Below are 15,000 nucleotides of genomic sequence, written 5' to 3'. Positions count from 1 at the left end.
GGAACCGGCCTAGCAGGTTTATTTCTTCTATCAAGCGAACCATTCCTCCACCATGAAATTTATTTTAACTGAAAAACTTTTGGGAAATTTGGGAATAATATCATCTGATATTCACCAGTTTTAGTTGAGACCTATTTGGTCATGCGACCAATCGCATGTGGGCGGAAATAGTTGATGGATTATAAACAACAATATTGTTGGCCTAAAAAAATCACCTGGAGAATAAGGCTGGCTCCCTGCAGCACATAATGATCAGGAAACTTTTTAAAGTCTGGATTAGGAATCAATGTTAGCTTGGTGTTGTTTGACTCAAATTTCACTCCATCCAAGATAAATGAAGCCACCACCTGAGACACATTTCCTGTAATGACTGGGATTGGCGGTGCTCTACATATCATTAGTGAGCTGTGGATTACCTTGCATACCTGAAAAAGCCAACAATTATTTTATGGATACAACACACAATTAGGTTTAAACAAGAAACTTAGGTAAGTTAAGTACTGGCAACCCAAATTGAACAAGTGCAGGAGCTGACTTTCTTGGCCACGGTATTCAGGAAAAAAAGTTTAGCAGAAAACCTCCGAATCCACTGTAGAATTGTTTTAAAATGTAATAAATTTATTTTTCTATTGTGATGTGACAAAGTTGTTCTAGACAGCTTTCTGCACTTGGCTTGCTGAATGTAAAATTGGAATTGATCCCTTAAAAATATTGGATGTTTTGTCTGGTGTTCATAACAGGGGGAAGGATTTCAAGATCTTGAATCAACTGGAATTATCGGCGAGGTTCTATATCTATAAATGCAAATTATATGGTGTAATTCCGTCGTTACAAGTTTTCAAAGTCAAGACCAGGGCAGTTTATCAGATCAAAAAAAAAAAAAGAAATAGTGGCAAAGCGGGACAAACTTAAAAAACACAATGAGAAGTGCAGGAAGCTTGTGCCACATGCTAGCAAATAAATTATAGAACAGCATTTATAGCCAAGACATATCCCTTTTTTAAGGAGGCAGTGCAGCCCAGTGGTTAGGGTGCTTGCTGTGAGATCCGGAGATCCCAGGTTCAAGACACGTTCTGACCACTTGTTAAATTTGTTCCAGGTAGTCCCTGGTTCAATTCCCTGGCTGCACTGCTAAATAGCCAACAGGTTTGCCTCCAGGCCAGTTGGTAGTTTTGTTCAATGCTTGGAGATATTAGCTACTAGCTACTCTAAAAAAAACCCGAGGGTAAATAATGATACCTACCTACTGATACTGACTATAGTAATGTAAATTATGTAAACTGTAATTGTAAGTTATTCTTTTTATGTAAAAGTTTATTGTTTAGCATATTAAGAATATTTATTTCGTATTATATTTATATCTGTTGTACTTTTATGTACATATAATTATTTTTGACAATAAAACTTTTAAATTCCAAAAAAATAAACATTTTACAGTGTCCTTATGAAATAAGAAAATCATAATAGCGGAGCTCAGGCACGCAAGTGCACCAGCGGAGCACCATGGGTAAGATCTTTTCGGAAATCTATCCATGCAAGAAATTTTGGTTATGACGTCAGCATATGCACTCCCATACATACTGGTGGGGGGGGGGGGGACGTGGAAAGGCAGGAACCCCTCTGGGGGCGGCAGTGTTCAGGCAATTTTCCTTGGCAACCTGCGTTTTTCTGGCAGGAAATCATATTAGTAACAAGCAACAGGATAAAGAGCAGGAAAGAGCACAAGAGAGGAGGGGGTGGAATTTGAGAAATTTAAACAAAGAAAGCCTCGAGAGAAGCCAAGGAACGAGAAGAAGAGAAAATTTCAATGAAGAACACCGTAAAGCTGAGAGAAAAAGAGCAAGAGACAAAACACTTATTTACAGCGGTTAGCGTTCAGGTAATGATTTCCTTCTTAATGCATGCCTTGCTTTGTAAACTCGCTAAAAAAATAAAGGCCTGAAAATGTTTGCTATTCTGTGTTGAGATTCAACAATCACACACCACATTGCCATTCAAGTCTACAGCAGACATGATTGGAGAGTTTTCTTGTCATCATTGTCTATTTTGTCAGACATATCATAACAAAACTCTCGACCCTGTATAAATTTATATTGGATTGTAGTACATTTTTCTGCAATAGATGCAGTTGTAAGCAATGTGTGGGACAGTCTAGGTTCTTTTTGGCCAGATAAGACTTCCGCAAAATCTCCAAAAGCAATCGAGATATAACAAAACTTTGTTTTGTTTGTCACGTGGTTTTGTGGCCAGCTACAGGTGATTATTTTGGAACTGAATTCATCATTACTGTGGCGACTGTCCACACAAAAATAATATTTTTCGATAATGGATGTCCAGTCGTGCGAAAGAGACAACTTCAAAGTGCTCTTGTCACATTTTAACAGGGAACTGGACAAAACGGCAATTATTTTCGAATTCCTGGGGAATTTTTTTTTGTAATTTAGAGAAACTTTTTCTAAACCGTACTTTCCACTTAAAGCTGCGGGTCCTGTACAACACTTTGTGACAGGTTTCACATCACATGGCCTGGTGAATCTACGTCACATGCCAATCAAGACCTTTGCTTGCAACACACATTTTGCCACACTCCTTCCATTTGTGACATTTAATTCATTAACTTTGCCAGTCAAGCTGACAGAGCGCCACAACAGCTTGCACCAATTACTGTGGCCCCTTTTCTACCCTCCCAACCATGATACACAACAGAAGACAGACCACAACACCGGGAACTACATGCCCTACTGTTGGCGACAAGTGTTTATCGTCCTTATCAGAGAAGACTAGAGAGTCTAACCATTTGCAGATAATTGCAAATTCCGTGATTTTGAAGTTGACTTCCTCATTTTACACTGGAGCGAAATACTGACATTTTTGGGTTGGCATGTATTATGGAATTGTTTACTGACATTGTTAGAGTATTTATGTTTATCAGTGACTTACCGCTTTTAGTGCATTTCTCTTGCCATGCCGAGCAAATTTTTTAAAATATTGCTACACCGAAGATATTAAAAGGCTACACAACTCATTATGTGGCAAATTACTTCACCATAATCTAATCTTTCATTTTTGCATTGATTTGGAAGGGTATCGGGTAATGTTCCATGTTTTAGTATCTACGAATTTTTTTTCTGTTGTTTTGTTTTCTTTTGTTTTCCCGAAATCACAACATACCGTAAAACAGAAGAAAAGAGCAAATGGACCCAACACTGAGTTGGTGATTTGCTTATTGAGATAGCCAATTTCCAGGCTTTCAGTAAGCCTTTGAAGTTGGTGTGACATAATGATGGAATAATGTTCAGGGTAACAGACTGATATTTGTGCAAGAAGTTCACTTTGTTTCACAGCGTGAAATACATGTATTTCATGGTGGCCATGACTTTTTTCATGGCGTGAAAGGTAAATTTCAGTCACATTCCAACAATTTTCAACATTTTCATGGCCAGGACCATGAAAATAGCCATAGCCATAGCGTGAAATTTGGATAAGCCCCCTTTTTTTGCATGGAGGATCACAAATATAGAAATGAGTTATGAGCTCTACTGTACTAAAATTTATACTCTTTTCTTATAGGTATCACAGGTCCTTTTTCCTTTTTTTTCTTTCTTCTAGACCACATGGAAATAGGACCAGGTTTTAAAAGTGCAAGAATGTTACCAAAATGATCAAAAACAAGGAGCTTCCAAGAAGATACGTTGTCTGATTGAGCTCGGTTGTTTTTGATGACTTAGTGCTCAACCAAAGAGTGTACAAACAAGACTTGGAAGCTGCACTTGCAGCACTGATTGAAGAGATTGAAAAGTTGAAATGACCAGCAAGGACTACCAGACGAAACAGGCGCGAGCATCTCAAACAATGGGGAACCAAAAACCCAGACAAGGTCAAGGAGCAAAAGAAGAGATGGCGAGACAAGCATTGTGAGGGACCAAAAGAGTGCCAGGGAAATGAACATGACACAACCACCATTCATGACAACAACCGATACCGTGGAGACAGCCCATGAAGTGACTGTTGCAAACACCGAAAACCAATGCAACAGCCTAACTAAATGATTGAACCAGTTGGGGTTGAAGGTAGGAGAATGGACCATGTCAAAGCCACTGCCTGTGTCTCCAACTGACACCGTGGAAACACAGACCCAACGTGACAGCCTAACCAAATGCCTGAACCAGTCGGGTTGAAGACACCCTATGAAAGGAACTGCTCTTTGGAGACACAAAGGCAAACCCACCAAAGCCAGTGGATGAAATGACAGGAGGGACAACCCTCACCTGCCAATGGATGGACAAGATCAAAGAGAAGACAACAACTGATACCGTGACTGTTGCAAACACCAAGCCAATGCAACATCCTAGCCAAACGATTGAACCAGTTGGGCTTGAAGGTAGGAAAATCGATCATGTCACAGCCACTGCCTGTCTGCAGAAGGACAAGATCAAAGAGAAGAGGAGACATTAATACCACTGACAGAAAGCCCAGTGTCAGGCACATGCCGAACAGTATTAAAAGCGACACAGATAGAAACGGAATGCATAGGTGAAACAATACTACCAAAAAAACAAAAGTAATATCAAAGAACGAGAAACCGGTTACCACCAACAAAAGAGGAACAAGCTCAAAGAAACCCCAGTTACTTAATCTGACCTGTAAGCAGAGGAAAAAACGAACTCCTTGTTAAGAACGAGACGGAGATGATATGTCTCAAGCCCTTTATGTTGTAGACACTTGTTGAGAAAACAAGTAAGCACTTGGTGCTTGGTGTGTTTCTTGGTGCTTGGGCCAAAGTCACCAGTTCCAGTCACATTTGAAATGGATAAGTAAACCAGGTTTCCTCATACTAACCCTGCAAAAAATCGAACTTATGATAAGCGAACCCACTGTCTCTTTACTATTGCTTTGGTGTCAAGGACAAGTTCGGTAGCAAGGGAATCAACAACAATTTGAATGCTGTCAACAAAGACAAGTACCTGGACGTCCTGCTGTCTAAACGCACGAGTAGTGGTATCAATGAAGGCTTTAGAATGGGGAACAACTCCGTCTACCCATACAACCCGGTACAGCATGGCTTCTCTTACTTTTTTCCCAAAGCCAAGGTCTGGAAGGGTGGAGTCATGACACACCCATTAGACATTTGAGGGGGGCTGATGGTTGCTAGAATCATCACACGCTTCCGTATGTTACGCAGGACATCTCTAATAAAATGTTTTGAATTTGGCATCTTGTGTGGTTGTGTCTGCCTCAACCTTGGACCCTACCCTATCACTAGAATTATTTCATTACATGTATCTTCCCTTTTGATTTTCAGACATTGGCATGACTTTGTTAGAGGGGGTCTGCACTCGCATCCCTAAAACCAATAACATGTTATCTAGTGCACTTGTTACTAAGAGTTTACCTAGGACTTTAGCGTGTCTGCTAGAGGCCCAAAGCTTCTGATAACCTATAAGCGAATGCCAAAAATTTCCCGAGGTTAGCTCCACCCTGTCTGGGTGAAGCCTTGTTTCCCCTAATACCCCTACGGTTTCCAATGGTTTTCCAAAGTTAGCTCCACCAGCTCAACCTGTGATCAAAAATTCAGACCGTTTCATCCCTCATATACTACTGTGCATGTAATTTCAGTTTTAGTTGTTGATTACAATTGTTGGTTATTGTTTGCAAGGCGTGTTCGTTTACTGCTGTCAGCTCAAAGTGTTTGATCACTGTAAACTGTATACACTAATGACGATTAATTTTGTACTTTATGCAGAAGCATTATTTTCTTATACAGTACAGTATAGCTCTAAGCTGGGCTAAATCTACACATTAAATTGACAAGATTGAAAATAAAGAAAGCCCAGAACTGAAATTTAAGGTAAATGACTCAACAACATTTTAATTTGAATGAAATATTCTAACTTCAGTGAAAATGAATACAATGTTTGGAAGTATGGAGTATGTTTAACTACATATACTTTAAAATAGAGATACTGCAGTTGTAATTGAGGGTAAACTGGAAAAAAAAAGACGACAGAGGCAAGGAAAAGAAAACTTTAAAAAGGCCATGAGCACTTTACACCACCTAATCAGATCTAATGGAAAACGTTTGTGCTAATTCTTATTTGTGATGTTTCATTGTCACATTAGTGAAACAGTGACATTAAGCTACACAATGAGAGATTGCCAATGTACATACAAGAATACAATTAAGTTAGAGAGCATACATTACACTAGCACAAAACACGACTGCAATCTACATTTCGGGTTTGCAAACACCAGTGCATTAAAGAAGTATGCAACACTGAAAGACACAAGAAACATATACATTGTTCAAATACTGCATTTGACTGAAAATTACACGTTTTTTAAAATCACACAGCAGTACTTACGCGAATATCAGTCACACGAGTGCCACTGCCTGAAGGATATTTGATGGTAATCTTGGGTTTCTGGATGGAGTCCAAATGGGTTCCTGTGATTTCTAACTCAAGACCCCCTCTACAAAGGCAAAAATGAAAGAAAGTGCGTAGTGTCATGCTACATATACATGCACAGTACTCAGGCCAAACTCAATGGAGACCAGAAGACAATGCTAGAGTTCCAATGCCATGCAAGAAATATCAAATATGCATAAAGTAAGAATAACATGAAGGGCCTCAGGGATGAAACTCTTTTATTTGGACATGACCAGAAAATTAGATATTAAACAATGAGTTCCTTTGAGTTGAGTTGTCAAGAACCGCATCCTTTGTGCATTAAAAATAGGCAGCAAAGCCAAGTGGTCAGGGTGCTGTACTTGAGAGATCCTGAGGTCCTGGGTTAAAGTCAAGCTCTCACCACCAGCTGGAGTTGTTCTGAGTGTTCCCTGGCTCAACTCCTTGGCTGTGCTTGGAAACAGCCAAATGGTTTGTTTGCCACCAGTTTGGACTCTTGAATCTGTTGTTTTCACTTGTATAGCTATGTTTCATTTACTTGAGGGCCACTATGCAAACTACTTGGATACCAGTAATTAGTGTTCACCTTCGTTATTATTATTATTATTATTATTATTATTATTATTATTATTATTATTATTATTATTATTATTATTATTATTATTATTATTATGAGATTCTCTCCAGTGTTCAATTCTTGCTGGGTGTTCTATGCCACGTCTCTGCTCCTTCCCACAGCTCAGAGACGCAGCACCTTTCTGAGGGTGTGTGATGTTCCCAACAAGGCCGTCATCTGGGCACTGCCAGTTAAATCCGGTATACCTACAATACTCGTCACATTTGTTGGAACACCCATCCCCATTTGCCCCCAACTGGAATGTTGATTTTCACAACTACTAGCAGTCGCCAAAAAATCGTCTTACAACATTGAATTGGGGGGAGGGAGATGTGGTATAAGCAACGATCTTGTCACACGATGATTCTGGACCATTTACTAAGTGTTCCAACTAAATATTCTAGTATTGTTGGTACTCCTGCCACTTCACAAAGTCTCTTGAGACTGTTCCAAGGGCCCCTATAACCAATTGTACCAGTACAACGTTTACCTGGTGTATCCGTCCAATTATTATTATTATTATTATTGGTATTATTGGTAACTATCTATCAGGCCGTCTACAGGGTGTCACTGTTCTTGGGGCAACACCTCATCCGCTTCATATTACATCTGGTGTATCTCAAGGGTCAATACTCAGTGTGCTCCTTTTCCTCATCGATGTCAATGACCTATCTGACGCACTCACATCTGCATCAGCAGCTTTTGCTGATGACATATCAATCAAAATTCAATATCAATATCAATCAAAATTGAGATGTCAATCTCAATCAAATTGAGATGTACATCTACACAAAATCATCTAATTGAGGAAAACGTCTTTCATGTCCCTTGAGAATTCAATAAAGGATTCCTTTGATTTAATATGGCGAGGAAGACAGATAAATTCCATCGCACCTGTAAAATAAAAAGATCTCTTGGCGACCTCAAGGTTGACTTTTGGAAAATGAGTGTCATTACAGTGTCTAGTCGTAAATGTGTGTACAGAAGTATTTAAGTTAAAATAATTATTCAGATAAGGCAGTACTGAACCATCAAGGCATTTTCCAGTTAACAAGACAATATGAAGCTTTTGTCTATTAATCAAGGGTGCAAGACCCTAAGTAGCATTCAGCTGTTTAGTATCAAGACCAGAATTTGGAAAAATTAACTTCCCAGCTCTATGCTGTAAGCTCTCGAGTACATCAGAGTTAACTTTACCACAGCCATGCCAGGCCACATCACACTAATCAAAAATAGGTAAAATCATTGTCTTGTAAAGGCGTGCAGCAGCAGCCATGGGAATAGAAAAACACCCAATTTCCTCGAGACGTTATTGACCACGTGTTACAGTCCTAGGTTTGATTTCTTTATTGCGGACTATTTTAAGCACCTATTATGGTGTGGTCTGTGTTTGTTGAGATCCGACATCGGCATGCTGCTTTGAACGAGTTTAATTAGAAACAATTCGTTCTAATGGGAACCCAACAAACCAAACAAGCAATTATTTTACTTCATTCTTCTATCACTGAAGTCAAAACGTACTTGTAGCTGGTTATCTTTTCGATTTATGTCAGTGTAAAAAAAAAATGCAGCTTTGGCCCAAATGTTACCTTCTTTTAGCTTCCAGGCAATTCCGAATGCATGATGTAAATGTTACAGGATATATTGTGAGCTACAAGCCGAAAATTCCCAAGATAACAATTATTTTAGAATTTTATCGTCCTGATACAATTTAATTATCTTATTGTTTTTTTACAAACTTTGCATCATTTTGCTCACTCATGTTACAAACATTTCTGATATTTTCAGAGCGAAACGTTCCCAGTTCGAGCATCAAACTGTAAACAGAAAATGAATAATAGCAATATTTCAAGAAAATGAAGTAAAAAAGTTTAAGAATGAGGTACCAGGTACATTTTTATCGTCTTAAACATCACCCATTTTCCGCCTCTTTGTTATGCAGCCATTGAGGATGTTCTTTAAAGAGCTTAGAAAATCACAATTTTAAGATGTCCAAAAGAAATTATCGAAGTAGAAATGGATAAGAATGGTTTTTCTTATGTCGTGTTAAGTTTGGTGTCAACTGAATTAATTTTAAGACTTCACCGTTGCTTGGTTCTCACAGAAAATCTTGGACAATTTGTCAAAAAGAAACCACACACTAACTGCGTTTTCAAATTCTCGCAAATTTCTAAAAAAATAAGAATCGATGATTTTTGAAAATAGTTCACTAAAGGGTATCTTTGGGCAAAATATGAGCGATCCACCAAAATGGTCGTTGACTGACGATTGTCGATTCTTACCGGCAGCCACACACCGGTCGCTCAGTTGGTTGACTATGGAGCTGCCATGCGGGACGTCGCGAGTTCAACTCCAGCCAGACCAACACTCAGGGTCTTAAAATAACTGAGGAGAAAGTGCTGCCTTGATAATTACATCCCCAAATGGTTGGACTTTCAAGTCCTCCTTGATAAGGACTATAAACCATAGGCCCTCTGTAGGACGTTAAAGAACCCACACACTATTTGAGAAGAGTAGGGGATGAAGTTCCTGGTGTTGTGGCTGTCCTCTGTGAGTGTGTTCTTTCCAGCTGAAGAGTCCCGGTTGGCGTAAGGTCTCTAAAAAGGCTTGTGTTGTATGAGGCCACCAAAGCAAAAACAGCCATAAGTCAAAAGGACTTTGCCGAATACTGGGACATGTAGATGTAGATGTGGATGTAGTGGGGTGGCTGTGAACTAGCATGATAGCTAAGTGCACTACCATTATAAACAAAGCACTTACATTTCCATTTACAATTCCAACTATTGCAGTACAGACTGAATTACAGTTGTTGGTCAAGGTAGATAAACCTGCTATACAACATAGTCGCAAAATTCGCAAAATGTTTGGTTCCGACTTCAGGTAAGTGGTAACCATGACACACCTCTTCCTCGTTAAGTATGTGCTTCAGTTCTATCATTTGTAGTGCCCTACTGACAAATTTAATGCAGCCCTGCTCCTTGCGAAGAGACAGACAATCAACACCAGCTCAAAGCATCAAGAGAACTAAGATTAGGGAGAATAATTGTGAAGGCATTCCTTGGTATATATTCTATAGAAAGAGGCTAGATAGTCTGGTAAGTCAGACCACACTGGCCAAGACTGATCTTACATTATATAAACGAACAGTAGATCTGAAGTCATTGATTTCTACTCCTGATCTTTTTCAGGAGTCTGATAGCATAAAGTCGCTTGTTAGCCATCTTAAATATATCATTAATATGCGTATTCCACCCACTAATATGCACCCCAAGAATTTTGTCAGTAGACACTCTTTTAACGAGGTCCGCTGAAGGCTTGATCAATCATGTCAAGGCACATATATCCTTAATTGAATTTACCAACCATCACATTGCTGTTATGATACATACATTACAGTGTACCTCTAACTAACAAAGTTCGAGGTCTTAATTAGTGTAAGTTATGGAGCAATTTTTTTCTGTTTACTTGCGGCTTAAGTGTGAAGCACGCTGTACTATCTGAGAGATGCATGAAGATAATTTTTTAAATTCTAATGGTGTCCTTTACAGTTGGAAAGTATGTACTTTAGACAACACATGATAAGCATGCTTACCCAAAAAAGATTCTCTCAGGTTCAATAGCAGTGACTGTTGGATCAGGAGTGTAAGAGAAACGTCCCATGGGACCAACAGGAATAAAGCCATCGAATGATATTATGACACCTGTACTCCCATTCGCCATTCTCCGTTTTCTGTCCTGAGGATGGCCAGTGACACATGAAACACTGGTATCAGTTACCCTATCAAAATAATGGTACAACCATTGTTAACCCAAAAATAAGTAATAAGATGCTATTCAAAAGTTGTTTCCTAAGTGACCTAAGCCCTTCCTGTGATGGCTGACATGCCTTGCTAAGCAAATTTCACAAGAACATAAAGGAAGGAAAGGGAGACCAGTGAAGGTGTCAAATCTGTGTAACTGTGACCTGTCTCAAGAATTTTGAGGGCGACTGTAACAAGGCTAATAGTAACCTTGACTTCAACCAATCTCATTGCTTAAATCATGTTTATTGTGATACTGTCTTGTTATATGGTCTGTGTTTTGGTTAAACACAAACTGGTTTGTAGTGAGGCAAGATGTGATGGAGTATTGTCTTCCAGATGTTTCTATTATATTGCGATGTGGGTCTATGTAAGGAGACCACTTGTATTCAGCAAAACTGTTTTTGGAAAGGCTATAACCTTAACCCATTGAGCCCTGAGAATGACATTGAATAGATTGTACTCTGTCTAAGGCCAGAGGATTTCACTTGTCAATGGGTGGGGAAGGGGGGCATCCTACATGTAGGGCGTTTGAAGTGTGAATGGGTTAAGAGATGCTACACTGTATGTTAAAGTAGATAGAAAGTTTAAAAATCGAGGAACCGTAGCCAGGGTAAAACATATTAAATATTGTAAAAACATTCACTGGCTATATATAGTAAAAACTTTCGAGCTTTCAGCTATCAGGCAACAGCCGTCAATGGACATAAATGGAGAAAATGACAACTACAATATATACAAAAATAGGTGAGACTATAAAAAGAATATACTCAAATGGAAAAAAATGTATATAAGAAAGTGTCAAAAAAACTGATTGTTCTTTTTTAAAAGAATAGAGTATTGATTAGGGAGCGGCCTTGAATTGTTATTTGCATGATCTATCGAAGCAGTGTGCCATGATTCTAGTGTCTTGCGGGTACGAGAAGAACCCTTGTCAATCACTTGGGAATTTTCAAAGTCAATAGAGTGATTTGAAGACCAAGCGTGTTTAGCAATGTTGGAGCCTCTTGCATAAGACTTCACATTCCTCATATGTTCTTTTTTTCTAGTTTCAAAGGATCTGCCAGTCTCGCCTATATAACTCCATGGGCAGTCGACACAAAATATTTGTAAACCACGTTTGGTTGAAGATCGATCGGAGGTTGGGACTTAGGAGAGGGAAACTCCTGTTGTAAAGTCTTGAATGGCTTGCTGACAACTCGAATATCCTCGAGTTGTCAGACTGACAATGCAACAATTGTACCACAGCAATGTTGTGGTACCATATGAAACATCAATTATTGCTGAACAAGGTGCAATCATTTTTTTGACGTAACAAGTTACTGTGGCAACGGGAAAGCCTGGCAAAAACACCCCATATTTTGGCTTTAGCTGCTCATATCTCAAAAGCGAACTTGGTGATCCCAATTTTTTAATTAAATTAGACCCTCCGTGAGGGTACACTGGATTGCCTGTGGTACGTGCAGCGTTCTAGGCACTTTTTTCAAGTTGGGGGGTCATTAAGACCATTTATTATATGGCTTGTGGTTGTAGCCGATATAACGCAAGGCTGCTGCCTAACGGTCGCCCGGTCACCTGGGGCGCCTTACTTGCGAGCGCGGGCAACCAAGTTTCTGAACGAGTAGCCCGAATGGGCGCCGAACTTATCACAAGGTGATTCATCCTTACTTTCTTGCTGGAGATTAAACGATGAAACAAGCTATATGGTTCGAGAGACGGCAGCCAAGCAAATTCCACAAATAAACGACTCTTTGTTAAATATGTTAACATTAACATAACATTGCTAAGGACTTTCGTAGCGTTACCTCCTGGTTGAGCACGGAGACTGGGTTGCATAGTAATTCCCAAATATGGAAAACCGACCTGATCATACGTTCCCTCTGTTTTTATATTTACATACATAAGGGAAGCTAAACTTGCGGAAAGTTACGCGACAAAGGAATGTTCATCCCATCGGCTCTTAAGAGCCTACTAGTAAAACGTGGTATAATATTATTTGTAATGTGATTTCTTAACCTTGAATTAAATGCTGAAAGAAAATATTTCATGTTTTGGTGATGTCTGCACCATAGCATACCAAACATTTTAACGTGTCGCATGTGCAAATCTCCTTTTTCCCGTGTTAATTGCTTAAGGTTTTTACTTGGTTTTTTGCCCGGTAACACCAATGGAGCTCTCGCAACAGGTAAGCTATACTTTTTTGTCGAGTAAAGGTGGAATTACGTAGTCATTTCAGTGATACAATTAAACATGCATTTCCGTGCATTTCCAAATACCTGGATCTTTATGCACTTAAGACGTGCAAGCGAAAAAATAACAAACAAACAAACAAATCACTTTTACTATTCCGACATGAAATGTTGAAAGACTAAACTATGACTTGAATTAAAATAGCTGAAATAGCTTGATCCCAAATGAAACTAAAATAGCTGTGAGTGATGCCCGTCAGAAAGCATGTGCGTATCAGAGAAAGTTGACACGATTAAAAATCGAGAAACGTGACAACTTAGCTACGATTTCAGTGTGTACTTAGATTTCTGGGTCAAATACAAGTCATATATACCCGGAAATGCTTTGTAAGGTACACACCAGTTTTTTGGTAAGGCATCATGTTCTGTGGAACGTGTACATCTCGTATAATTATAGCTAAAAGCAAACCACTTGACTTCAGCGGGAAGGGGGGTGGGGGGGTGGGATAGGGGGGTCTTCGGTTAATTAATTAATTCTGGGCTCCTGAAAAAATCACTCGGGCTACTAACTTTTAATGTTGGAAGCCCGAAGGACTCTGAGAAAATTTTCTTAGGCAGCACCCTTGTAATGCACGCTCTGATTGGCTAATTGTGACTGAATTGTAGGGCATTATTCTCCTGTAATGCTCACGGGCCGATTACGGGCTTGCAAAAACAAAGCAAAAGGTAATTAAAAAACCATATAATAAACTACTTACTAACTGAGCTAGCTCAGCCATACTGGGGAATGTTGGCCCTGTCACGACCTCAGGCCAATATTTCCCAGTACGGCCCTCGTGCTCGGTTAGTAAGAAGTTATTAAGGGGTCACCCAGAAGTCATACCAGCAGAGGCCCTTTGGCTCACATGTCCTCACACATTTGTGCGACGAAACAGATCCTTTTCTGAGGTTTCCCAACCGCGAGAAAACCACGGTAAATCAGCCATCGACAAAAATTTTTTTTTTCTCACAAAATATTTAAAGTTAGGGGGAAAAAAAATACATCATTTTAAAACTAAGTAAATAAGCTTTCCAACAACATATAACTTATAAAAGCGATCGTATTACGAATAATTAACCTCTGTTTGCCGAAAACCACCCAAATAACTGATTTTTCGACGGAAAATTCATCCCAAGGGATAAAACTATTCACTGGACATGTAATAAACGTAAATATGTTCAAGCGAAAGCGAAAACAAGCGAATATTTTGAGGGAAAACACAATTATGTGAGATCAAAGGAACATGTGGTGAAGACACGCAATTGCATCGCTATGAAAATAATCTTAACTTTTCAGGGATTTTAATGCTTGAAATTCCATCCAATCCACCTGGTCTAGTCTTTGAATTCACTATTATCGCTGCCCTACGAGTCTTCAGTGTTCTACATAACAGCACACTTGGTAAAAGACGGCTCGACGGGTGACAGATTGTTGTCGAAGTCCATTACTCGTCACTTTTAAGATTCCACCGCCTGTCTTGTTCAGTATTCATTTGCCTTGCCATTATTGAGCTTCATAAGGGTATATTTTGTTCAAAGATCCACTAAAATGCCATTCGCATTACATGACTTTCGACGCCATTGCCGGTTAAGTTTAATTGTTCTACTGTGTCCACCAGAGAAATCTACGCATTTCCCACTACCCTCTCGATCCTATGAAAATACGCGCAGAAGGCTCTATGCACAAAGACACCACAGGCAAGACTTTTACCGACACGGAAAAAAAAAAAGAAAAACACCCAACAAATGCTACCCTTTTTCCGACTGGGATTGCCATACCGGCAACCCAGTAATAATTGAAAATTTAAGATAGCTTTGAATCCGCCGAACAGAATTTTTTTAAACTTTGCAAAGAGTTTCATCTTAGCCTGCTGATCACTTTTGTAGAATAAAAATTGGGGTCACCAAGTTCGTTCAGCTATGAGCCACTAAGGCAAAAATATGAACCA

General features: G+C 39.3%; 1 protein-coding gene across 1 annotated transcript in view; it reads right to left on the bottom strand.

The window, feature by feature from the left end:
* The window catches only part of LOC138017323 (plexin A3-like), a 198,683-nt gene that overhangs the window by 82,184 nt on the left and 101,499 nt on the right, over positions 1-15,000 (bottom strand). Inside the window, exons 21-23 of the mRNA XM_068864443.1 lie at positions 10,616-10,801; positions 6,363-6,471; positions 216-425 (exon numbers count right to left, since the gene is read on the bottom strand). Of these exons, the coding sequence (XP_068720544.1) occupies positions 216-425; positions 6,363-6,471; positions 10,616-10,801 (505 nt within the window). The remainder of the gene's footprint in view (positions 1-215; positions 426-6,362; positions 6,472-10,615; positions 10,802-15,000) is intronic.

This window comes from Montipora capricornis, chromosome 9 (genome assembly GCF_036669925.1).
Source record: "Montipora capricornis isolate CH-2021 chromosome 9, ASM3666992v2, whole genome shotgun sequence".
NCBI lineage: Eukaryota > Metazoa > Cnidaria > Anthozoa > Scleractinia > Acroporidae > Montipora > Montipora capricornis.
This window is presented reverse-complemented; position numbering and strand designations above follow the sequence as displayed.